This window comes from Thunnus thynnus, chromosome 8 (genome assembly GCF_963924715.1).
Source record: "Thunnus thynnus chromosome 8, fThuThy2.1, whole genome shotgun sequence".
NCBI classification, from domain to species: domain Eukaryota; kingdom Metazoa; phylum Chordata; class Actinopteri; order Scombriformes; family Scombridae; genus Thunnus; species Thunnus thynnus.
In genome coordinates, this window is record NC_089524.1 from 19513665 (window position 1) to 19540824 (window position 27160).

Here is a 27160-nt window from a genome sequence, read left to right on the forward strand (position 1 = left end):
ATTCACTTACAGAGTTGTACAGTACATTTTCAACTCCTTGTTCCCTCAAAGGGAAAATGAAAATGATCCACTGTTCTACACATACTGTAGTTCAGGGTCAGAATGGAAAAACTCCTGTAATGATTGTCGCTTTTCCGAAGGGAGTGGTTTTACCCTACTCGATATTTACACTTCTGTTATTTTGTTGTGTGACTTCACACGTTAGTAAGTTTAGGTATCAGATTATTTATCATAAAAGGATGAATATAGCACAGAGCTGAGGAAGTGCATCACATTCCACTTTATGACAGTTTCTCCAACCCTTCCCCATGAGGCTACTTCACCTTCCAATGATTGGCCCGTGATGGTGTGGAGGTCCTATTAGTAATGTTGATCATTACCGATGTGACGTGTCAGTGGTGTTGCGTAATGGTCTTTCCTGGAAGGTCATCACAGCAGTAGGATCTCTTTGAGAAATGTCTTTTCATCATCTGAGAGCTACATGTAATGGAATACTGACTGCAGTTAGGGACGACGCTTTAACACCTCACTCATAAATTATTGAAAAAAATTAGCACAAAGCAGAAAAATTAAGAATCAGTGGTAACTTTCCTGATAAAGGGGGTTGATTTTTTTTCAGGAACTATTGACAAACTTGTAGAACTCATAAATACCTTAAAAATTTTAATTATATTGTGTTGTTCGACAATGTTTCTGACTAGGTCCCTATGAGCACCCAGCTATACATGTCCACTCAAAGCAAAATATAAGAAATGACACCAGTTAAAAGCAAATTACGTCAAATAGACTATTAAGCTGATGTGTCTACAGCCATGCTAGCAGCTCTATGAGACTGTACTTAAGCACAGTGGTGCATTGAGCTAAATGCTAACATCAGTAGGCCACAAGTGCGGTGCAAACACAGCAAAGGTGCACGTTCTCGCAGCATGGTGGGGCACATTTGAAGTGCTACCACTGTACCAAATTTTATGGGAATCCATCCAACCATTGTTGAGACATTTCACAAAAAAAACAAACAAAAAACCCATGAATATGAGTCAAAAAAGTCAAAAGGATCACTAAGGTTATTATAATTCATCCTTTGAACACCATGAATACATTTTCATGACAATCCATCTGATAATTGTCAAGATATTTTACTAAAAGCCAAAAATGTCAAACTGCTGGTGTCAAGGGATCCCAAATTAGCACGAGGACCATGAATGTCTGTACAAAACTTCATGGCAACTCATCAAATAGTTGTTGAGATATTTTAGTTTTGACCAAAGTGGTGGATCGACTGACTGACTGACTTACTAAACAATTTAAATACCGCAGTCAGAAAGATAGAGGGCAAACATTTTACAAAACTATTAAAACTGTCTACATTTGCCCTGAAACATAATTACATTATTTAGCGTGCAGCTCGTATTAGATTATTGAATCATCGACTGCTGGGCTCAGAGCAGGAAAACTCATCCACAAGCTGAGTTACCCTGGATGTTCACAGTCACATGTCTGTTACTCAGGCTTCCAACTAATTGATCTACTCAATCTTAGGTCATTCATTGTTTATGGGACAATAGCTACATAATGATAATATAAAACTTTAATAAACCCTTCAGGGAAATTGGGTTGTTGTTGTTGCAGCATAAAATATCATACTAGTTGGACACAGATTAGAATCATGGAGTAAAAATAAGATTAAATGTAAATGGATGCGTGAAATAAATGGCAAGTACAGCACCACTTGGAGCAAGAAAGTATTAAATACAGCTGTATGAATGAAAAGTATGGGAAAAGAACATGTGCATGGAAAATATGAAAAATGCAAAAGCGTATATGACATGTATAATACATACATGTATACATGGAAATGAAGACAAAACATTTAGAAGAAGAAAACAGCAAAAAGGAATTCACAGTGTACATACATGCTGAGCTAAACATGCATAGTGTTTGCATTAACACATCTACAGAAGGTGTTACATGTGGAAAGAAAATATATAGGTTGTGTTAGATAAAACCAGGTCATTAAATACACTCAATTTTCCAGATACAGAGGATTAAGTAATGAAAGAGCTACAATAATAGAAGCAGAGGGAAGTGGCTGTGGGTGGAATAGACTGTGCTGGCACAGCGCAGCGGAAAAGTTTTGCTGGTTTAGTTTTTTTTTTTCTTAATTGCATCCTTCATCAGTTATTATTATCAAGATGGGGGATGCCCTTTTGTAAGTACTCAACTAGAAAATCTAGTGTGCATTAGCTGCATAACTCTCAGATGAGAATGAAAATAGCTAAATGAGAATAATAGTGAACATACAGTGCAGGGGTTAACATGATATTTCCTTGTCACCTCGACATCTTCCCCATTATTCTAGTCATGCTCACACTCTATACATCTGCATATTTCCTGTGTCCCTTAGCTCACTGAAATGCACCACAGTGTGTAATAGAAAGTTGTAAATTTCATATGTAGATGTTGGCACTGCCTAATGCACTCTGTGTAATACAGAGCAGTAATATGCAGTGGCTGTATTTTAGAGCGAGATGCTAGCTGAGAAAATTAGACTCCTCATCGAGAGGACATTCAATAGCTCTTTGTTCTTCTGTTTGTACGAGGCAAACAAAGCTGTAAAATAATCCACAGCATACAGAGTGACTGGAAATGGTTGAAGAAATCTTTTAACTTTGACACAGTTGAGTCATATATATGAGCAGAATATTCTTCTATGCCTTCTAGTCCCACTGTGTTGTGATGGAAAGCTCCTAAAGGTGCTGGCAGACTGTCTGTAATTGCCTTTTACGGTGCATATTTCCATTTAAACGGTAGATGCATCACACTAACATAGAAATACAGTTTATGAAAACCACTTTTTGTCTGTGAATTGCCACCTTCTTCTATTTAGCTCTTTTGTTGAAGGAGCAGATGTAGAAAAACTTAAGTAGATAATAGGAAACATAAGAAATAACTGTCTGTTATGAAGTTTATTCCCTATATCATTTTTGAATATACCATTTGCACTCCTTCACTCCTTTATTCCTTTACCTGCATCTCCGGCACCTCCCTATAAACATGATGGTTATTTTCGGCTGACAGAATTGTTACGCCTGATTTCCTTTTCAAACAAATCACCCATTAGAGTTTCAGGTGACACAACACTTCTTGACACGTGTTTGGCCTCTCTCCAGGTTGACAAGTTGAGGGGAGGATGTGGTGAAATACGATGTGTAATCAGGCAGGTGTGTGGGCTGCTGGAGGCAGCAGGTGTGGGAAGGTTTCTTCGCCTGCCCGAGCGTCTCCTTCACTCCTCATTAGTAACCTCGCAGGCACCTGGTTGTCTAGCACAGAGCGTAAAAACGATTTGGCCCAGGTAGTATTTTCATTTCAGATTTCAAGACTCATATTCTTTTGTCTCCGTTGATCAGATCCTAAGTGACCGAGGAATCATCACACAGTTGTGAGTAACACATTAGATATTTGTGGTCAATTTAAGATAATAGCAGTTCAGTGATTAGCCTCAGTGACTGAGGCTAATCAACAACCAGCCTCTTAAAAGCTAATGAGGAGAAGTGTATTAAACCACAGTCAACTTTTCTCGGCAGTGTGGTTTTGGTAATTATGAAGAGCAACCGCAATGGAGTGTGGAAGCAAGCAGCTGAGCCCTGTTGTCTGACTCTGTGCAGTGCAGTGTGGGTGTTTTTAAAACTCTGTGTTGAAGGCCTGTTGTCAAACTGGTAATATGGGTCTGGATGGGATAATGGTCCTGATAATAGTCACAAAAGACAATGGAGATAGGTGATTTAGAGCATATCTTATTTGATATATCACTTCATGTTTATGCTCCTAATTTCTGGACATAAAACACTGTTTCCTTTTTTCCCACTTTGTCATCACAATATTAAATGTGACCCAAAAATCTAGAGTAACAAAAAGAATATGGATTAAAAAGACTGAATATATCATACAAGGGACTGTATCTGTCTTTCTTATCTCACTAGCAGATGGTAGATGACCACAATCCACAGTGAAGATAAACACAGTTTAAATGGCCTTTACGTAGATGCACCACAGTCGAGCGAAGTGCATTTGTTTTCTGATAAGAATTGACTGGATTGACTAAAAGAGTAACCTTGTGCTTGTTCCAAAATGCAATCAATGTTTATTGTCATATACAGTATATTTTCTTGCCAATATCAATATCTGTGTCCATTTTAATAGCTTTCATCCTCTGCAAGAGGCCTGTTTGTCATTCAGTCCTTAATTGTTAGCTTCTATGGACTTCTTCCTATGTTTCAAGTCTTGCAAAAAGGTTTTTGTGTTTAAATGCTTGTACCTGCCTATTTTATTGCTATCAGCCATGAATATGGCAACTTTTTGAGTAAAGTAACTGTATCTTGAGGGTTCATTATTGTATTCTGGTCGTGTAATAGCAGATTAAATGTTTCTTTTCATGTGTTTTAACATCTTAACATTTGATTAGTTTTGGTCAGACAGCTGATGTTTGTTTCCTGCTTCTTGTCTGATCAATTTCCACACTTGTGTTAAGTGTTTTATGTCTACTTTTCATTTTTATCTTTGTTGTATTTTCCTGCTTACCCACTTTTTCTTGCTAAAAGGAAAATGCTGTACACTCATCATCAGCAGAGCGTTGTAGATGCTTTTTTTTCATACCCAGATCCAACTGTTTGACCTCAAAAATCCCCACTGTATGTATCAGCTAATTGAGTTGGCATTCCTGTTCAGGCAATTTGAAAACATAATTTGCAAAATGGATTCAGTAAGCACTGGATCAATGGAATTTCTCCTGCCACATCTCAGACAAAGCTTCTCCCTGCCAGGAACCACACAATGGACGATTATATGGACAAATGTAAATATATTCATATGCGTATACTGTATTTCACTCAGTAAAGGTGGGAAAGAGGAGGAAGAGGGAAGGACTTGGCCACAACAGGTGTTTTCTGCCTTTATTGGAAGCTCAGCTCATGTTCATTAAGCAGCCACAATTAAAGCCACTTTACCACTTTAACCCGTTGCTGTCTGGGTTCCAGAGCAGCAGCAATGTTATTATATACCATGAAGCCCCCAGAGAGCAAGGAATTTAAGGTGTCAGAGGTAATGAGCACGGTCAATCAGAAACTATAAAACACCACTGATTGTTTGGCTTAAAAAGGAAACCTGTAAAAGTTTGTTTCAAGAATTGACTCATGATTTATTGATTTTAGGCAAGGTAGGTCATTCCAAACAGTAAGGACCATAATGGCAGTACTTTAGTCATGTGGGGAGGATAACACCATATCCGATTGCAGTGGTCATAAAGGTGTCTTTAACTATTACACTCAGTTTGTTTCTTCATCAGTCCCTCTGTGTGAAAAAAATAATATATGTATTTAATAGAGTTGTCAGAGAGGTTGAGTAATGGTCCTCTTGTAGCAGTGCGGCTTAAGGACACTATGTTGACTGTTTGACTGCCTCTTTGTTGCTGTGTCTCTTATTATAATGAATCTTTGATGGATGAAGCTAGTTCAGAGAATAGCTGGAAAAAGCACTGAAGTATGATGATTTGCCTGCTAGGGTGAGATTTGAAATGCAAAGCTACAGTAGCAATGAGGATGGCTTCTCCAAAAACTTTGACACTAATTATAATGTTTGACTGCATTCTCAGTGAAAAAGAGAGAGCTCACTTAAACGCACCTTAATTAATTTCTCTGGCCATTTGGAGGCAACACAAGTTGTAACAACATTTATTTGACACAATGAAACTTTTTAGATCAGACAAACAAACCTCAAATCAGTTTCCTTTGGATAATTTACCCAATAGTGCATTTTCGGTTTTAGACAGACTCTTTCATGTGGGTCCATGGCAAATAATAGGACCACTGAACAACAGTTATAACACTGTCACCAACTGGCCTACTTCAAACAGCTCTAATGAGGTGAGCCAGTCATCCATGCCTTGGGAAAACATTGTGTTTGATGATTAATATGCAGTATTTTTTGTCACTTTTTTTTTCTTTTATTTCATTTATTTTTATCCCTGAAAATTATACCACTTTCTGCCTCGTGAATTTAATGAATCAAATTGTTGCTGATTTATTTGAGAGCATTGTATCATATCTGCTGCTTCTCAGCCTAAGGCGTGGCCTGGTTATTCCCCCTACATCAGTAAATCAAGCAGTGTGTTCATTTAGTTTGTTAAAAAACATTTTTGATATCTGGAGGTGTGAGTGGAGACCTCTTGAAATCAAAGAGGCTCAGCTTTCTTGTACGAGTGATACCATCATCGCCTCAACAGCGCCTCATTCACAACAGCGTGTCCACTTATTGTCCACTCTCAGGGTGCTTTAGCAGTCTAGTGGATTTTAAGCTGATGATGAATAGATTTAATCATTTCATCTTATCTGCACTATACAACTATACATCCTCTTTTTACTGCTCAATCTCTTCACTACCCAAATTATTTAGAGCCTTTCCTCTCAAAGGGACTGTAAATCTAACATTCTGCTAACTAAAATTGCAATGGCTCAGTAAAGCAGGAGCAGTAAAGAGGTTTTTGTAGCTTTATAATATGCTGTGTGCACATACCTGAAACCAGACTAGATCTCAATGTTCCTACCAGATAAAGGAGAAAATGGGTTGATGAAATGACTTTCCTTCTCCTTCCTCCCTCTTCCTAATTGCACCAATAAGCGTGGCACTGGCAGTATTATGTGATTGTTTGTTTTGAGGGCTGCATTACAGCTGATCTAATTGGTTCTGATGCTCAGAGGACTGGTAATATTTTAAACTGACTGAGGACAGTGAAAGCTGTTGGGCTGTTGGCAAATTGCCTCTGAGGCTCAGCTGAACGGATGCATAACTTACACAGAAGTTGCATTTCTTCAGGCTTTTGACTGGTGTGGCTGTAAACCAACACAGCTACACAGACAGACTGTTTGGGTTTCTGCACCGGTAAGTGGGGTTGATGTAGCTATACCGCGTCTGTACAGCCTCTGTTAAAAACACAATAAAAGTAGCATGGAAATGAACTTTTTTGTGACTCTTTGATGTCTATTAATGATTGTACATTAATATAATATCTCTCTCACTTCTCTTCCCCCTGTTACATTCCCTCTCCCTCATTCCTGCTCCTTCCTGCAGCACTATGCTGAGATCCCGGGCAGTCTTTCGACCATGCTGGAACTGGGCTCCTGTTCGGTCAGCTCTCAATCTCTGACAGGGGACCACAATGCTTTGGGGCTACCTAGAACCTCGGGAGGGCCAGAGTGTCCAGATGATGGTCTGGGTCTTGGCATGGGGGAGATGTGTGGTAGCAGTACCCCCAGGCGCCAAATCCCCCACACGTCCCCGGTGGACTGTGAAAGCTGGCAGAAGCATCGCGCAGGACTGGTCAGAGGGTCGAGCCTGTTTTCTGGGTCCCACTCCCTCCTGGAGCCTCTGAGTCTCTCGACCAGCTATGACACCCTCTACCTCCCACACACGTCCGCCCACGCTCCACCTCTACACCAGAACCGCCTCGGCCTCTCTCTTGATGTGACCTCATCTTTCGAAGTCGGAGGGGGAATGCTGGGGGTCGATGGAGATTTGGTGGTTAGTCCCAATGTGATGAAGAGGCGTAGGGGCGGCCTGATCGAGCAGAGGGACATCGTGAAAGCCCACCAGGCTCATAAGATACAAAGCACACCACAAGCACGACGCAAGGAGTGGGAGTGAGTATGATGCTGACACTTACGTACTAGAACACACTGGGCGTTTTCTACACGGCTGTTTTTCTGAATGGTCTGAAACATCACATCTGCTCACAATTCTCATAGAATGGAGAAACAGCCCACAACAAAACAGCTGTATACAATGTCAACATGTGTTAATATGATAACAGGAACTGCTTTTTATTGAAATAGCATTAAGTTAACATACTACATTACATGTTAAAATATAGTATTGAAAGCAATTTTGTAGTCTCAGAGTTCAATTCATTCTCTGCCTCACTTGTTTAATTTAACTTTATTGAGACAAAATTTAATATCCAGACTCTGTGGCACTTTAAGCTTCTATTATTCTCTCACTGTGAGCAGGGATGTCAGTATACCTGAGACCAAGTTTTATTTGGACAAATCTGTGCAGCTGAAATGGATATAATGTTTAGCTTTCATGTGACTAAGCTTTGGTGTTATTTGTGTAGTTCAATGACACAGTGAGGGATCAGGTAGAAGTGGATGATACAGACACAATCTCCTATCACAGTAATTTTATTTCTACAGTACATATATGGTCATATAGTAAACTTTCTGTATAATCAGTTAAGAATATAAGACAAAACCAGTGTTGACACCTGCTCTCAGATTTCTCTCTTTGGGTACAATTAGAAAAAAAAAAATCTAAGAAATAAAAAAACATGATCACAAGTTTTCTCATTAGTATTGTCAAACCCACTACAAGGATAATGTATGTGTTCACAGAAGTTACAATGACAATGATGCCCCAAAATATTCAAAGTATGGATTTGTGTTTAGTGTTTTTTTGGGATATGATTGCACGTTTAATTGTGCATCCTGCAGTTGAAGAGAGAAACGAGTGTCTTGATCGAACTGATGATCATAAAAGCAGCTGGTTATTACATTGTCATCCCAGTCACTGACACAATGATGATAATTCTAATGCTCAGTCAGTCATTATAAGCATATACTATGTATGTGTGTGTACTCTAAGTGTGTGTGTGTTTACTGTATGCTCATTCACATGCTCATACCATGCGTATGTGTGATTGTGAAAGTGCCTATGTGTTTATGTATTTACCGGTTTCCTGCCCTGCAGCGCTGTGGAATTTCTAGCTGATTATGGTGGTGACGCCCCCCTCTGTTTCCCTGCTGACAACTCTAGTGGTGTTGGCCCCCACTGTGCCTCCCCCACCCCCCCACCCCCACCCCCTCCCATTTCCTCACCACAGGTACAGGATGCCACATCCCATGCTGAGTTACGTCTATAGCTTAAGAGACAGAGGCTTGGGGAGTGTGATGGAGTAGAGGAGAGAGAGAGAGTGAAAGAGAGAGGAGGTGGATGACGAACAATGAATGGAGGAGATTTCATAAGGAGGGAAGAGGCAAAATGTAAACTAGGAATTAGAGGAGTAATTTTGAATGAGAACTTTTCCATTTGAATTTGATATTTAAGTCCACGTGACAGTAGTTGATGTGGACAATTACTGGATTACCAGGCCTGTAGAGATCCTTGGTCATGGACTGGATAACTATTCTCTGGCCTGCCTGATATAATTATTATAATACTAGATGTCAGATTTACACTTCTGCTGCTGCAGGGACAATGACCAGAGTGAGTCAGGATCTGTTACAACCATGAACATCTACCTCTCAGGGCCACTTACAGGCAAACCCACAGCCACCTGACATGAGGATGGAAAATGAGATGTTGCACCTGAGTCAAAGTGTGCACCTGCTTTTGTTTTTCAAAGGGAAGTAGTGTGATTTTAGACCAAATAGGAGAAATGTGTTATGAAAAAGCTTATGTGAGTTTTTTACCTGCTATTAGCAGAGTAATTGTATTTGTCCCTTGATTAATCTTGGTCTTTATAGCAAGATACTTCAGCAACTACTGGCCAGATTGCCATGATATTTAAATGAATTATTCCTAATAATTGTGGTGACCACATGAACTCTCATATAGCACCACCATCAGGTCAAAATTTCCTTTCGACCCTTACTTTGCTCATGACAAAGTATCTTGGACACCAGGGGTAAAACCTCCATGACATTTACTGTGGATATCCATGACTCCCAGAAGACTTTTCTTAATGTCTTAGTGTGTCTCAAGTGTCGTCATCAGGCCAAATTTCAGGTTGCCATGAAATTTCCTGCCTCTAAGAGCATCTCTGCCCAATTAGAGCATTATGTGACCTTCCCTCTAGCACACCCCTGGGCCAAATTATCAGTGTTGTATGCAAAGTAACCACTGGCATGAAATTTGTTGTGGATATTAATGTTCCCTGGAAGATGAACGCTCTTTTAGAAATTTTAGTGTGAGAGTTTTTGAGGTCAAACTGTACATTTTTAGTCCATCTGTTGGCTAATTACAAAATCGTCAGTGTGCTTTTTCCTTACAAACCTCTTATTTTGTAGCCTGTAATGAGCAATGCAGACTCTATGAGCCACTGACTCTGTCCTTGTTCATGTTTTATGTGCCTTTCAAATGGCATCTTCTGAAAGATTCTCATGTCACACACAGAGCCTTAGTTGAAAGACATGTTGAAGCAGAAAACACTGCTTTGTAAATGAGGCAATTAAGCCTCCAATTCTGGTACCTTGTTCTGCTTTTAACAGGGGGTTGACTGTGTTTTGTTTGTTTGTGTTTGTATAACAGATGCATGTGCGTGTATGTGCATCTACTATGTGTGTGTGTGGGCATTTGTAGCATTTCACATGTGGAGGTCTGGATAAAGACATCCTTTCGGAAGTGCTCGATGAAATAGCAGTACTTAGTGTTGGCTTTAACGTGACTGTAATGACAGTAATCAGACTGAATCTATCTGGCATTTCAACTGTATCAGGAGTAGACATTGGTCACAAAATAGAGGAGAGCACTAAAAATCTTTTGGACTCTATTTGACCTCGATGCTGTGTGTGTGTGTGCGTTCAATGTGCTTTAATTTCTGAGAGAAAAGGTGGCATAGAGAGAAGGAGAGAGAGTTTGTTTATTGTATAAATTGGGAGATACTCAAACTCACAATGACATGATTTTCATGCCAAAGTATCAAGTGGAAAGGTTCTGGATGTTTTCACCTTGACATACAGTATTTTTTAGTGAGGCACCTGGATTTGTGAGATCCCATTTTTTGTTCTGGGTCACAAGCCAAAAAGGTTGCGAGTCACTGGTTTAATCTTGCAATGCATTATATTTCATCAGCTTATCATATGTTTTTTTAATGTAAAATCTTAATCTGTTAAGTAACTAGTAACTATAGTTGTCAGACAGATGGAGTGGAGTATAATGTACAATATTTACCTGCAGTAGAATTATAAAGAAGCATTAAATGGAAATATTCACATAAAGTAAAAGTATCTTCAAATTGTACTCAAACAGAGTACTTCTGTTACTGGATTCACTTATTTTCCACCACTTCCCAAGACAGACCCTCAGTATCAGCTTAAGGTCTTCAGTTTCATGTCTGGTGTTGCTGGTTTCACTGAAGAGAGAGGCAGTAAAAGAAGAACTGTTATCTTTGTGGGAGTAGTGGTTAATTTAAATGTTGCAAGCCAGAGATTCAAGGAAGTTAGAGATGCTAAACTAATGGCAGCATATGCTAAATCCACGAGTCATTAAGCTAAACTTGGAAACTGAGCCACAGCAGAGTTCTGAAAGAGTTGCAAGACTATCTAGCATATAAGCACCAGGCCAGTTTCCCAGTGATAGAACTGTGAATGAGGCTCTACCCCAGAATGATATTTGATGTACTCTGGGAACACTTAGTTGTCATCTTGTGAGTACAAGCAGATTGTGTAGATTGACTAGATTGTGTGTCTCTCAAATTAGTTCCTTGATTTTCTTTGATTTCTATTCTTCTGGGTCCAATGTCACACCTGCAGCCCTGTGTTTGTCACTTTTCTTCTGCTCTGAATGAGGGCTCTTACACACTCCTCAACTCTGCCGGCACACATTTACAGTAAAGGGATGCAGGATGAATGAGACTGAAGTGGTTGAGTGCAGTGATGATACAATAGAGGCACTCCAGTGTCTCTGGAGGACTGAATTGGACAGTAATTACTAAAGCATCCTGTTATTTAAAGACATTTCAAAAGGAGAGTAAACAGCACTCCTTCTTCCTCTCCCCCTCACAAGCAAAAAGGTAAACATGCATACATCATCTGTCCAAGTTATTACTTAAATGTTTTACTAAAAGCATTGGGAAAGGTGAGTAAAATCAGATTGGATACTCTTGTACTCTGACAATGTAGAAAGAGAGACTAAAATCTCTAACCCTAACCCCTAACCCCACTAACCCTAACCCTTTGTATTATTAGAGGTTTGTTTAACTTTTGGTAAATGAGGTAGGTAATTGTGATGCTCATTAAAACATTTTCATCAGGGCCTTTTCCAAAGAAATCATTAAATTTGCAGGGCAAAAACAACTGATTCCTACCAGTTAAATCAGGAACTCAGAACAGCATTTTATTATTTAGTGAAAATCATACCCCAGTTTTGGAGTTGAATCATTCAAACCTTCAAACCCTCATAGTTGTCCCCAAACAGATTTCTCTGCAGTAACACCCAAGGAGGAATCACAAGGATTTCTCATTCTTTCATGACCTGACATACTATGTATGCTGACCGATAACACACACATGCACATATATAAACATCTGTGCACTGAAAACATGCTGAGAGTTGTCAAATCAACAATTCATCCAATACTTCACAGGTGATGTATCCTGGAAACGCAGCAGACCACAGTGGTTACAGATAAAAGATGAAGACACCAGCACACTATCATTGTGTGTGTGTGTGTGTGTGTGTGTGTGTGTGTATATATATATATATATATATATATATATATATATATATACACTATACACTGTGTTATCAGTGGTTATCTGCGTGAGGCTGTGTGTCCTGTGTGTCCTGTGTTGATACTATTCTCGGCAGGGGTGTTTACAGACTTGGACAGACTGTGTGTGATCCTCATTTCTTCTGATCACAACGTGATTGAAACACACTGGCTGTGCCTCTGGCCATCCATAAAGCGTCCATTGCTCACCGCTGCTGTTGGAAAATTGCCTGTTTGCAGTAGGGTTACTGTTTTCATTCTTTATTCACCAAGCACAAACCTCATTATTTATCCACCAGCACAAAGAGGTAGAGGTGCTCTACTACAGGGTTCAGTTTAAATCTGCATAAAGCATTTGAGCTTAGCAACACTGTAACCAAATGACTTTGATGATTTTGTCAGAAATCTGCTAAGGTACTTGTTAATATCCAGCATGAACATTAATTTGACAAAATGTCTGTACAATGCTGACGATCTATTTAATATTACATGTTTCAAGTGAGTAATGTGACTGATCAAAGATGCATTTAAAACATTTTAATAATCCCTTATACCTGTCTCTATTTGTTTTTACTTGTTTTCTATCTTTCTTAAAGAAAGGTTTCTAGTCGATACAGACATGACTGTTGTATAAAAGCTAAAACTTTGTTTCCTAAGTTATTATTTTTAAAATAACACCCAAAGGAAAAATATCTGCACAGTTTGATCCATGAAATTTGTTGTTGTTGTTTCTGTCTTTTCTCAGATGAAACTCAGTGTGTTTTGCGAAGCAGCTCTACAGAGTGGAGAACCAGTAATATAGTCCGGGAAACGGTGATACCACCTCTGGTTTCAATCTGTCTGCTTCTCTCAGTGTTTGTCTGCCCACAAAGCATTAGCTCTGAAAGAGAGTCTGCACGATGCTGCCCTCAGAGGACCTCACACTTTGGTTTATTCTCTACCTGTTGAGCTGCGAGTCAGACAGATATTCAGGAGAAGAGACGCAGGGATTTAAAAAGTCCATCACTTAGTCTGCCAGCAGCTCATTCACATGTTCTTTATTCACGTTTGCCTGTGGAAAGCTGAGGGAGCATGTGATTGATGTTTCAAACAGAGGCATAATTGGTTAGCAAGGAATGCAATTTAAATGTCATTGTTCATTCATACCAATTTCACTAGATTTGCTTAAGGGTCTCAACTGCACCTTTAAGTTAATCTTCTGCCACATTGGATTTGTTTCCTTTTCCTTCATTGTTCATGTTTCTTAAAGCTACAGAAACTCACTTCAACTCAATTTGTTGTCAATGGACAATTTCTAAAAAGGTCATCATAGGCAGCTTCAATCAGTGTTTTACTACTGAAGGTTTGACACTTTAGTAGTCCTGATCCTTTCTAATTTCATTAGTAGACAACTGAGAGAGAATCCGTCTCTCCCCCTCTCTGTCTCCTTCTCCTTCATTATTGTCTCGCTGTCAGTGTCAGACAGACACCCAGCGCAGTGTAAATGTCAGAGCTGTTTGTCATAAGTGAATTATTAATGATGACATGCTGAAAAGCCATTTTCCATGCCACAAAACCATGTGTCTGTCAAACAGTATGCAGAATGGAGACGGCGGCATTATTGAGAGAGAATATGTGTCGAGGGAAAAGTGTAGAAATGTTTGTTCACTCGCACACTCTATAGAAATGTTTTCATTTAATTCAGGCCGGCATATTTGTTTCATGACAAGGACATATTTGTTTGTGGTGCGTTTATGGTGGAGAGCGTCTCATTAAGCGATAAAATGATAATACTGCTGCATTCATTCTCTCTCTTTGCTTCTTCTTTGCTTTCTCTTTCTCTCTCCCTGGGTGTGGATTGCAAAATGTTGCAAACTGACATTGTCGATGACCCTCACAGAGATGGAGAGAGATGATGAGTTACTGAGATGTGTGATCTGTCAGCAGATGATGGTGTCCGAGTTTGACTAAATGTTGCTCTGGGGTGCAAAATGAAAGCAGTGAAGGGATGAGAAAGAGTTTGAGAGTGCAGCAAAGAGGAAAGAGACAGACACAGGCTGTAGTGGTATGAACTTTTTTGATGGATTTTGTGTGTGTGTCCCCTTGTGTTGCTCTCACATTTGTGACAGAATGGTTTATATAAAGCCCCTGATGAACAAAATACACTGTTATTGTTCTCTTTGGTTTTGATGATTAAAGGTTCTGCAAAGACTAAAGAATTAGTTTGACTTTAGTGACGTATACCTTATAATTGCAATCTCCCTGCTTTGATTCCGGCTGGATCCTTTGTTGCATGTTATCCCTTTCTCTCCCCCCATGTTCCTGCCAATCTCTGTCACCATTAATAAATGCAAAAATGCCAAAACATAATATTAAAAAATGGCCTTAGTTAGCTTCAGTCACCATTTCTGTTTCAGAAATGGTCTTTAAATTTTTGATTAAACCTGAACATGATGGTATTTAAGAGCACAGCACCATCAGATGGCCTATATATTCTCTCACCACAGAATATCTCCAAGATGCCCCCATTCCCTTTTCCCCATTATAGCCTTAAATGTTACTACCATGCATCTCTGGGCTCATGCCCTGCTTTACTGACACCACCTACATCTCCTGAGGGAATCCTCTATGAAATATAGCCTCCGGTCCTCCCATTGAACACCACATGAAGGCAGCATGCTCTCTCATTTACTATTGTACACACACACACACACACACACACACACACACACACACACACACACACACACACAGCTCTGAGTCGGAGTCTAAATGTGCATGGTTTGCAGGCACATGCGTAGATCAAAATTTATTATCTGTTTAATAATTAAAAAACATAGATGTGCTGATAACTCACTACAAGCAATATTTAAAATTATGCTTGAGGTTCTGGACTGGACAGAATTTTAGTGTCAATTTACATTTTTATCTTTTAAAGAAGTGCACGCTAAGACGTGTAGCTTAATTGTGCCTCTGGAAAATGCTGCCAGAGGAGCATAAAGCTATATCAAACTCATTCACAATCATGCATAAGAAAATTAAATTAAGTTATAAAAAGAAAACATATTAACATATTCTATCGGTACAAGAAAACATCATCACATTACTCCAATACTTATATCACGTCATTGGCTTCCCATTCAAAAGAGAATTCACTTTAAAATCCTCCAATTAGTTTTTAAGGCACTACATGGTTCAGCTCCCCTCCAGAATAAGATCAGTAGCTAGTAAAGGTGCATTTATGTAACTGTATCCACATTTAAAGCTAAGCTCAAAACCTTCCTGTTTTATCAGGCCAATGAATAGTGTTTGTGTGTGTGTGTGTGTGTATGGTTTGTCATAGGCTATTTTTGGGGACAAATTTCAGACTTAGGACCAGTTAACTGGGGACAGCTTGTCCAACTGGGGACAAAAGTCATGTCCCCAATTGGGGAAAAAGCTGATTTTTGGGTCAGTGGTTAGATTAAGTCTCCAGGAAATTAATGTAAGTCTATGTAATGTCCAAAAAAGTGACCATGATCTGATTTATGTGTGTGTGTGCATGAGTGTATATCTGTAGTTCAACCTATGTATGACCTTCCTTGAGTATGTGTGTGTATGTGGGTATTGTGAGTTATGTATAAATATGTTGTTTCTTTATTTTTTTATAATCTTTTAATCTACTCCCCCTCCCCCCTTTTCCCCACTGCATTGCATATGCTTGATGTATTTATGTCTCTCTTTTAAATGTAAAGCACATTGAGTTTCCATGTTATGAAGTATGCTCTATAAATAAAGCTGCCTCTTCCTGAAAATAAAAAAAAATTCAATAAACCACATAGATAAATATACTACAGTGTATTGATTAATTAACTGTGTTTACTCGTTCTTTGTCTCTCAGAGAAGCATGTTAGAGAGATACCTTTTTCTGAGCAGCTGGTCTGCTGTCCAGGCAAGTCTACTAGGAAAACAGCAGCACTTTGTGTTCATCCCCATATGTGCACACACACCGACAAATAAAACACTCTCAGGTAATGATGTTTGCTTAGAGAAGAGGCACATTTAACCCCCCCCCCCCCCTTTTTCAAAAAAAGGAACAGGCCATCAGCTAACATAAGACAGGAAGTGATGTGGGTCTTGAATGTTCTGTTCATTGTCAAGCTGTAAATCAGGGATATAATCATGTATTCCACAAAGGTTCATCAATATCAGATTAATCAGTTATTCAAATCACAGCATTTTAAAGGATTTAAATTGTCAACAAATCCCATGAACCATGAATTCATCTTACAAACAAGTATTGCTTGTGTAGCCAAAGCCTGATATAGTGTATTTCTCTGCCATTGACCTTCATTGTTGTACAAAAGCTGTTAAAAACTATAGGACACAAAATTCACACCTGAAAATAGTCCCTAACAAGGACACCATCAACTGCTGTTTAAGTAACATAGTTAAAAACTACAATACCCAGCTGTTTTAGAAATGTATTTAGCCTTTTTAAGAATGAAACATTTTTGTGACCCTTTTTAAAAAGATTTTTAAACAAGATCTTCATTTAGAACCAGTGGGCTTGAGGCTGAGAGCCACAGACACAGTGGGAAGTCAGAAAGTATTGAGAGACTGTTGGATTTGGCCTTTTCATAGGATTGAACTTTTTTCTCAAAATTAAATTGCTTCTTTGGCAAAGTTATTATAATTAACACCTTAAGGCGGGATTTAGTTTTAATATAAAAATTGGAATGTGATAAGTCCTCCATGCTTCTCTTTTTTATGCTTGTGAGCTGTCTTATAAACGATTCAACCACAAAGCTTTAATACTTAATTTACTTTGATAGCAGTGTGTATGTGTATGCGTGTGTGGGTGTGTGTACGTGGGTATTATGTTTTTGTGTGCGTACATGCTGAAACTGTGGCCGTCATGTGCCTCTTTGGACATTAAAGTCCTGAAATGTTGAACGGGATGAATGTGGGCCCCCGTCATAGACCTTGAATTTACTCCCACTCGTTAATTCAAAGCTTCAGATTTAAATATCAAAGATGATTGTCCTGTGTTCTCAGAGTTCAATGCAGTTAGCTTATTGGAGCAAATAATACCTTTGTAGTGCAACAGGATTTCTTTCAGCCACTGATGCTTTCAAGCCAAATGGGCTTAGAGGGGAGAGCCCTAGCTATATCTAAATTGCCCTTTGTGGCCCCTGTTTTGAGATTATAATTCAGTGATGGGTTGTGTGGCATCAAGATCCACACATTTGCCTTTGTTTGAGGCTAATATGCAGGGAAAGAAGCCAGAGGCACGCCTAAGTGTGTGTGTGTGTGTGTGTGTGTGTGTGTGTTAGAAACAGAGAGAAAGATATTCATCACATTCATTTCTCCCCAAAACAGGAGGGAGTCCAAATGTTGCAGCTGTGTGACTTATGTTGCTCCATGAGGGAGTAGTTTTGACAAACGAGTAGAAGGTGCTTTGTAAGCAAACTGAGTCCATCATAGCAGCAACCTCAGCGTCATGTCTCTGACCTCTAGTGGAGCTACTGAGAACTGCTTACTGCGCAGACAGGCTCATGAATGCATTCATGAGACAAATGGATGGTGTTTAGCCTGTAATCATTTGTTTATATTATGACGGCATCTGAAATTAATGGGTAAATATGTTGAGAGGCATCGATCCAACCGGGGATTCACACAAGAAGTGGAATAATTTAAATAGATTTTCTTGAGAATTATTCATGCAGAGCTACAATGAGAATGAGAAGGTGAAACCTCACACATTTAAAGTTTAAAATCACTTTTTAGGTGTAATTTGGCTCAGTCCTCCTCACACTGGGACCCCCTTGCATGCTGAAATGTTTATAAAGGGCGAGAGGCAGTGGCAGAAGCTGCAAACGCACCATGAACTGATGAATTATTCTTCTATTTTCTATTTTAAGCTAAAGTTTGATTTGATGCTTTTTAGTCAGATAATGTAAAATTAGCATTGTTTGCTGCACCAGAGGGCTCCCTAATCCACAGTCTTAGTGATTCGCCGTCGATTCAGTCAAGCTTATCTACACAGTATGTTTTCTAGATCCAAGCAGCTGCCACTTTTAGGTAATGATGAAGGGATATACTGCCATGTGGAGTGAAAAATCAAGCATACCCAATCCGCAGCTGCTGGGACTGTCTGAGTAATCTGAGTAAAGTCACAAACACGCATTAAATTGTTCAACTGATATGCCTAGATTGGGGCTTTGTGATTTAATTTATTAGTTTTGGGGCTCATTTCCAATGCCAAGCCTGAATACTGATCCAAACTTTCACTGAGGAAATCAAGACAAAATAAACAAAATCACTCAGTTACCTTATATTTATTGCAGCTTTCGTTGGATTAGTGGAGTTCAGGCATCACTCATGCACACTGTGTATTAGCCTTCTTCTCTCAAACCTCAGAAGTACACAGCCGTCTAGCAGCCATCTGCTTATGACTAGCAGGCCCCTCGCACACCTCCATGATAAATTTACAGCTGCCTGTTGACCATATTGATCTGTCGTGCTGCCAGTTTGATTATTAACACTCTATTTTATTCACTTTAATTTTGAGCTAGATAGATTTATGAGCTAATGGATGGTTTAATTTAAAAAAGTAAATGGCTGCAGCACAGAGCAGTCACTGAGAACTCGCTCCCTCTTTGGCTGCACAAGTTGGAAATTCCTTATTCATGGCTTTTTTTGATTACCACACCTGCTTCCTTTTCACTGTATTATGATGTATTTCCATCATCACGATTTAATGCTTTTTCTTCTTTTGGTTTTACACTGTGTTGTTGAAATGTTCGGACTAAGAAAAGTCTCTAAACCCCAGACTATTCATGCTGTGTGAAATATAAACCTCCTTAATGTTTTATTTTATTTGTACAAGCACTCTAAAGGTTTTTTTCTACTACAAACTTGCAATATTTTCCTCGTACCTCCCAAGGTACTTTCAGTTCCTTTACATGAATATTGACCATGTGTGCTTTCAGGGAAAATGCTTTCATTGCCTAAGGTGGCTGAATAAACATAAAACGCTTTCATGTTTCTAGAACCATGAAAAACCTGATCTCCATATGATATTGGAAGATAATATATTACAGTATCGTTTTTATTTTCTACCTTCTTAAGGGAGGCAATACCATTCAGTGATACCACAGGATTTCATTTCATCTCATCCCATTTCTTTTTCACGATCGCTGTTGAATACAAACTCAAAATAACCGAGAAAAGGAAGACACAAAAAATGTCAGTTTTGATTGAATGTCTGTATTAAACATGTTTAAACAAAACTTGGATGTTGAACAGGAGAATGGTGGGATGACAGTTCTCAACTTTGCAAACACCAGGACTGTATACGATACTGTACATGACCAGAATTTGGACTTTACATTTTTGGAATTATCCAAATAGGACACAAGAATTGAAATTCCTGTGCCTTTATTTAATGTAGTACCTCTATTTGTCACTAGATGGCGATAATCACTCAGCAATCTTATTTCCCTCCCTGTTTCTCACTACTGAGAATATTGTTTTAGGAAGATGAAGTATGAGACTGATGTTAGGATTCATAGAGTGACATGGTTGTGTTAGTACAGACATGAATAAGTGTAAGACTGATATATGAAGCTAAAATTGGCCTTTTATTAAATGGCAGATATCAGCCAAAAAGTCATCTACCTGCACAATGATGGGGATTTAATGAAAATTCATTAAAACAGCCCTAATAGACCTGTCATGTTCTTTGATTTTCATTGATCATTCCATTAACTGTTTAAGTATGGCTTTCATAACTTAGATTATTTCATTTAAAGACAGAGAGTTTTCTTTATCATCGGTGTGATGAGTTGTGTGATGTGTTATTTAGTCACCAGGAACTGCTGATGCTTAAGGGCACAAACAAAAAAGTCACTTTAAATCACTCTCATATTAAATGACAGTTTATAATGATATATTATAGTAATAATGAGTGAAAATGAGTAAAACAGGCTGTTATTTTCAGTCCTTCAATTATATTTGAGCATATACGTTTACTGATACTTCAGTCATATAAGTGAATATATTTCTAATTTATCTGATCAGAAATTACACATTGGACTTTTAAAAACTGTCAATAGTTGACCTCTTTTCTGAGAGTTTTATTGTCATGATCTAAATGCTGTTGCAGAAGGTTTTCCATCCCTCAGTTATTAGGTATTAATACCAGGATGTTCATCATTACATGGGCAGTGTTGGTGCCAAAGACTGCATTGCAGTGTTTTTACATGCTGCTTAAGCCTGAATGAATGAATTTCTCAAAATTATCAGGTCAGTGTAAAGCTAATCTTCTCCGAAGTAAATAAATTCCCTACCACAGATTCCGTCCATAAAGAGGAATAGACAGCAACGAATGTCTCAAAAACACTCCTCTTTATCTTTCTAAATTAAGTTGCTTAAATTTACTGTGCCTCCCAGACAGCTGTATAAATGTCAGTGTTATGCTTGTTTTGTTGGTAACTGCAGTGCACCATTCGCTGCCCAACTTGTTGCTTTGAACGCTCTAAACTTGCAATATGGCGGAAAAACCAGGTTAACAACAGCATGCTTGTAGACAGAGTCGTTTGTCTGGAGACAACAACCATAACTCAGCTCCCCATAGGGAACTGTGATTTATATAGGCTATTCCATAAAATCTAGGGTTATGGTGACAGATTCACAGGGCTGAGGATAGGGGGCATGTCAGTTCAGTTGCTAGGAAACAAGTAAGAGGAAGACAACAGTGGAAAGCAGAAATCTGGGTTGGGTAGAGAGAGAGTAAGACATCTAGAGAGACAGAGGAGGGTGAGAGAGACAGGAAGAGATATCGTGCCGCAGGGTGAATGTGTTTCATCATATTTCCTTTAGGCATTGATCAAGGCCAGGAAAGAAACCAACAGTGCTGCTATTTCCATGCTGTGTTATTATGGAGATGACTATTGATTCTGTCAAACCCACTTATAATTATTCCTGTTTTTATGATAAAACACTGTCTTTCCCAATGTAACGCCCAGAAATTCAAATTGTGGTTTTTGTACAGCACAACATAGACACACACACCCAGACACACACACATACACACACACACACACACACACACACACACACAAGGTCCTCTCATGTTCCAACCATTACCATCTCAATGAAGCTAAATATAGTCTAATCCTGCGGCCCCTTCATCTCGCCACATCAATAGGTCTGGCTTTGTCGTCTGTCTGTCCTTCTCTGTTTACCCCGAGCTTTTCTGTGTCACATTGAAATCTGTGCTCTGGCCAATGGCACACTGACCCAGCGCATGTTTATTTCTGGGGGAACTTTATAGGTTTAATATGTTTTTTTGGAGATTTGAGCATCGCCCAGTTTACAAGCTCATTAATGAGAACATCAAACATCAAAATCCCCCATGTGTCTCTGGTAGATCCCTCAATCAAGGGCACGATGCTGATAGTTGACACATACTGACAATATACTCAGTGACTGTAGGTGAATAATATCCAAAATAATACATTTTTAGCAATAAATGTGTGTTAAAAATAATAACTTAAAAATGCAAAAAACACACTTTATAATAAACTCAATACATTTGTTGATGCAGTGGCTCAAACTATATGTTCATCCACATCTCCAGTTGTGCACCATGCTAATTTCTATTGGAAATGGAAAGTAGTCCCTGGATTTAAAACGTATGTTGTTTTTGCATTTGCCAATATGCTTATATTTTCACCCATATTAATTAGTGTGTCAGACATTTCAGCAGCATACATCAGCTGTGTCGACAGACTGCAAGAACAGACTGTTTTTGTGCTGATTCAGTTCTACATTTTCCACCAGTCCGTGGTTATTGCTTTTTTTGAGCCATATCTCTGAAATATGCAACTTGATTACAGTCCAAATATAATGGCATCTTTGCAAAATCGTAAATTCAGCTTAAAATTGAATTGATAGGAATGACGTATTTGTGTGTAAATGCAAGAAGTGCAACAGTTCAGTATTTGCCAGTGTTTTCCAATGTTTGCCAGGTTCACAGGTTTGCTCCTAGAGACAAACAAACACCACACTGGCAGTTTGATCTAACATGTTCAATGCATCCAATCAATAAATTTCTCCTCGACCATAATTGGATATGCATTTTAGGTAGTAAAGAGATACAAGTAAGGATAACTGTGCTTTCTTCTAGGTTTTGTGTAGCAAATTCTCTGCCTCTGAAGAGCAACTGCAAATTTACAAAGGTATGAACGAAGAAAAAATTTAATCAAACCTGTATTCTTCAGAGACCTGCACTAAGAGGGAGAGCAGTAGCTCATAACAAGTGAACAAAATATCTGACTGTGTTAGAACACCAAACAAAGAGCAGACAGGGAGTTATGGCTCTGTGGTCATTAATCCTCAACTTGAAGTTGGACGTGATGTTCATGGAGATGCTAACTCACTGTGGTGGTGGTGAATGCACTCTTGGGATATAATAATGTGTTTTCAAAAGCGTTTCAATCGCCACAGTACATTAGTTGTTAATTGAACTTTCTTTGAACTTGAAATATGTAACTTCAATCTTCATTAAGCAAGCAGCCTTCTTTGTTGGGTAAGATGTTTTGTAAAACATTGAGATATCATGTTCATTTTTTATTGCCGCTATCTTACTATCAGTCTTTTTAAAAAACCTTTTCAGTGCAGCTGTCTTCCAAATTATTGTGGTGCATTCACTCTGCTTGCCAAAGAAAACAAGCTTTTCTTTCCCACTATAGCCTTCCTTTTAATACACCTCCTGAATTTTCATCTTCTCCTTAGAGGTGGAAATGCACAACTGTTCCTTACAAAACTGTATGAAGTATAGTTTGTAAATCCAGCAGAATGTGAAGTCGACCACAGTTGTTGTTGTCTGAAAACAATTTAATGCTATGTTAACCCAGAACGAGTGGAAAACTTTCAAGTTAATTTGAGCTCTCTGCTGATTTGTTAAAATCAATTTAATTTTCAGATACAATTGTTCATGCTTGTGGATGGATAAGCTTTTAATACACTACACTTCACTACACAGAATCCTTTTTTTTTGACAAATCGTGTTTAAAACTAAAGCAAGTAAAATATAGACTGAAATTAGGAGTGATAATGGAGTAAGATAAATGAAAGTGACAAAGAAGCACTAAAGCTATTAGACTCTGAAAGGATGTTCATGTGTTATGATCAAACTGCCTGGTTGTATTTTGATCTGCTCTTTTATACCTGCACAATTAAAGCCCCACCCATAGCTGCCATCGAGTCTGTTCGCCACACTGATGAAAAAGTGTTGACACGTTTAACTCAGACAGACACACAGATTCCTTATTTGACGCCTCTCTCTTGCTCTGTCTGTCTTTCTCACAGCGCTGTGTAAATAATATGTGTTACTCACTGCATTAGCTACCAGCACTTACACTCCTTCAGTTACACTACTTGCCATTTAGTCAATGATTATTTATGACACTGGATTTCAAACTTAAGTGTTCGGCAAAGGAACAAAAATTAGAAACGCCTACATAGATACCCAGAAGTGTGTGTGAATAGTCCATCATTTAATATTAGTGACCTTCAGAATTGAGCCAAACTGTAAAAACTTTGTCACCTAAGAACTAAAGATGTGTAATATTTAAGATGCTTTACATTTGTGAGAGTAGATTTTCTTTTATCAGACACTGCAAGTTTTTTTTCTGATGTAGAGTTTAATTTATACTCTGCTCTCATTATGTGTCTTGCACAGTTTGTGTGATCCTGTTATCCTTCCTAAGTTAGCATAATGACGTTAAACTCATGTTGTCGTGACGTGACTGAATCAGATATTTTTAGCAGAGCTGCACAGCGTTTCTGCTTTATAAATGTGTCACCTTCTTATTCCTCTGCTCCGAATCCATGTTGGACAGAGCAAGACGAATAAAAGAAAATAACCCTAAACCAAACCCAACAAATCCAAACTGGCTGACTGGTAAACTTTGTAAGTTACATCATAGCAGTGGGTGTTTTGTTAAGGAAAAGATGTAGACTACAACAAACATTGGCTCTCCTGGTTGTGTCTTTTGTAGATATCATTATTTCTGAGATTATGTGGGTAGAAACAAGGCAAATGCTACACTGCAGCAAAATGAAAATAGTTTTAGTTCACATAGAAAAGTGGGATGAGCCACACTGAAAGGCATGTAAATTAAAGGCACTAGAGCATGGTGGAAAGATGTTGGCTGGTGAAGATGGAAACTATTCAAACATCTGTCCAGTAAGCACGTGTGGTGTGTGTTGAAATCACATGTGGGACTATTTATGTTTCAAAGGAAAGCAGATAATTTAGTTAGAAGACTATTAAGCTGAGAGGATGATAATGACCAGGTTTCAGATAAAAGCCCGCCAGGTATCTTCGCTCACACGTTCTATTTTTGAATTGAAATCTTTGTTCACACCTCAGTCCTGTGGCACTAAGTCCTATTATCAGAGCAGAGACTGTCAACCTGCTGTCAAAACAGCAGGTAACTGTGGTAACCCGGCGTTCTTCAGCTCAATTTTTTGCAAGTTAGACATCTCGTCTTCAACAGCTAGGAGAGGTGGTGACAACAAGTCTACAATGTTAAATTAGATGTTAGTTCTCCAGCAATATTTATGTTATATAACTTGCTTTTTAATTTCAATTTGTCTATGTAATCTGCTAATCATGTGCACCCCTTGTCCATAAAATCTAATATTAGTTTCAGATTTTACCTCAGAAACCTTTAGGATTCATATAAATCTCTAAAAAAAAAAAAGTATTTGAATTTCCTTCACCTCAATAAGAAGAAGAAGAAGAAGATTCTTTTTTATTTATTCTTTTGGATCTTATAGGTGTTTCAAATGTCTTTAAAGACACACCTCTGTTAGGATCTTTTTTAACTTAAAGTATTCAATATTTTACTTAAGAAAAGAATGGATAAGATAAACTTTACACATTTTAACTGGGAAAGTGTCACAGTGACAAAAGAAAGTACAACAGATGTGTATACATAAGTAACCTCAAAAAACTAATACTAGATACAATATGAATTTCTACTATGTCCAAAAAATATATAATAATTTTGAAAAACAAAAATAAAAAGTACTAAATACTATATACACCACAAAAACGGTAACTACAAAGTGTACTGAAATTCAAAACTAACACTACTAGCTATGATATTATATGATTTGATTTATTTATAGATGACAGACACAAAAATGCAATGCAAGGGATAACATGTTAAAGTGAAAACACGTTTGTTTCCAACATGGTCCTAAGATGTTAAAAGACAAAGAGGCATTCGACACAAAACTAACAATAAAATCCTGAAATCTAACACACATCACCACAATTTAAATAAAAAGTAATAACGCCTGCATCAAACTACAAGGACAATTTGATAGCTTAAGTAAAAATGTCACAAAATGTCAAGATTTAATTATGAATCTATAAATCTATACAGCTAGTGGTGTCAACATAGTCTTTACAGGTTTGACCGAGCTGGAGGTTAGTTAGGCTGAGCCCATAAATAAATACAATAAATACATCAGTCGTGTTGCAGTTGGGTTCAGTCACAGTTCTTCAACAAAATAACTTGTTTGATTCAAAAGGTGGGTTTTCAATTAGAGGAAAAAAAAAACTATTGACTCAAAGTGTCATCTACAACAAAGACTCTCTAACCGCTAGCTCTCTGCCTTTTTCCGGGAAAGAACCATCATCCTTCCACCCTAATCATCCCTGTTGCTAACACCTAATTACAATAATTCACCCCTCACCTCTCAGCCAAGAAAGCTGTAGCTGCTGCACGCGCTCATCCTGGCAGAAAACAATGTAATGGTGTCGCTCGCTTACTGCTGTAACCTTCTATCACACTTAGCTTAGACTGAAATAACAAAAAAACAAGAGAAATGTCATTTATTTCAACAGTTATAACTAGAAGAGCCTGTTGAGACACACTAGTACATCTCTTCTCACTGTGCATAATGAGAAGATGTCTAATTTCTGTCTGTTATGTGTTCTATTTTTAATGCCCATAATGTGTTGGAGCACTAATGAGTTGGAGGCCACACACCATTGATCACTGCCTTCGTCATACCACCATCACTAAATACCCATCAGTGTCAGTGTGGTGGTTAACGCTCTCCTGTGGTTCCTCTTTTCTTTGTCTTCTGTTTCCATCTCCATCAGTTTACTCTCTCAGTAGATATGATGGTAGCTGGTGACTTTTACTTGCACTGACTCCTCCGGTTTGTCACTGCTTGATATTATTTGAGAATAAGAGCTTTTATTCAGTCTGTTGACACTATCTTTTCAGTAGAGCCTCGCTGCCTGATTTCAAGGGTAACACTGCTATTATTCTACATGTTTTTATTATCAACAAATCTCATATATCAAATATCAAATATCAAATATCAAAACCAGCAATGTGTTTGTTCGTCTCTTGATACTTTCCAACATTCCCTACCCTAGCTGCGTCTCTTTGCCTCAAGCACATTGGTTCCTACTGAAGTCATAAATCTTTTTAAAAAAAGGTCACAAATAATAGTTTAAATTTTTAAAGAGGTGCGTTCATTTCCTATAAGAGGTGGGCATTGTAGTTTTCACCAAAAGTTACTCAAACAGGAGTAAATAGAACATTAGTTGGGGACTATTTTCAG

At 38.3% G+C, this 27160-nt stretch overlaps 1 protein-coding gene across 1 annotated transcript in view; it reads left to right on the forward strand.

Moving 5' to 3' along the window:
• The window catches only part of LOC137187806 (voltage-dependent R-type calcium channel subunit alpha-1E), a 103498-nt gene that overhangs the window by 3725 nt on the left and 72613 nt on the right, over window positions 1-27160 (forward strand). Inside the window, exon 2 of the mRNA XM_067596990.1 lies at window positions 7123-7691. Within this exon, the coding sequence (XP_067453091.1) occupies window positions 7156-7691 (536 nt within the window). The 5' untranslated portion in view covers window positions 7123-7155. The remainder of the gene's footprint in view (window positions 1-7122; window positions 7692-27160) is intronic.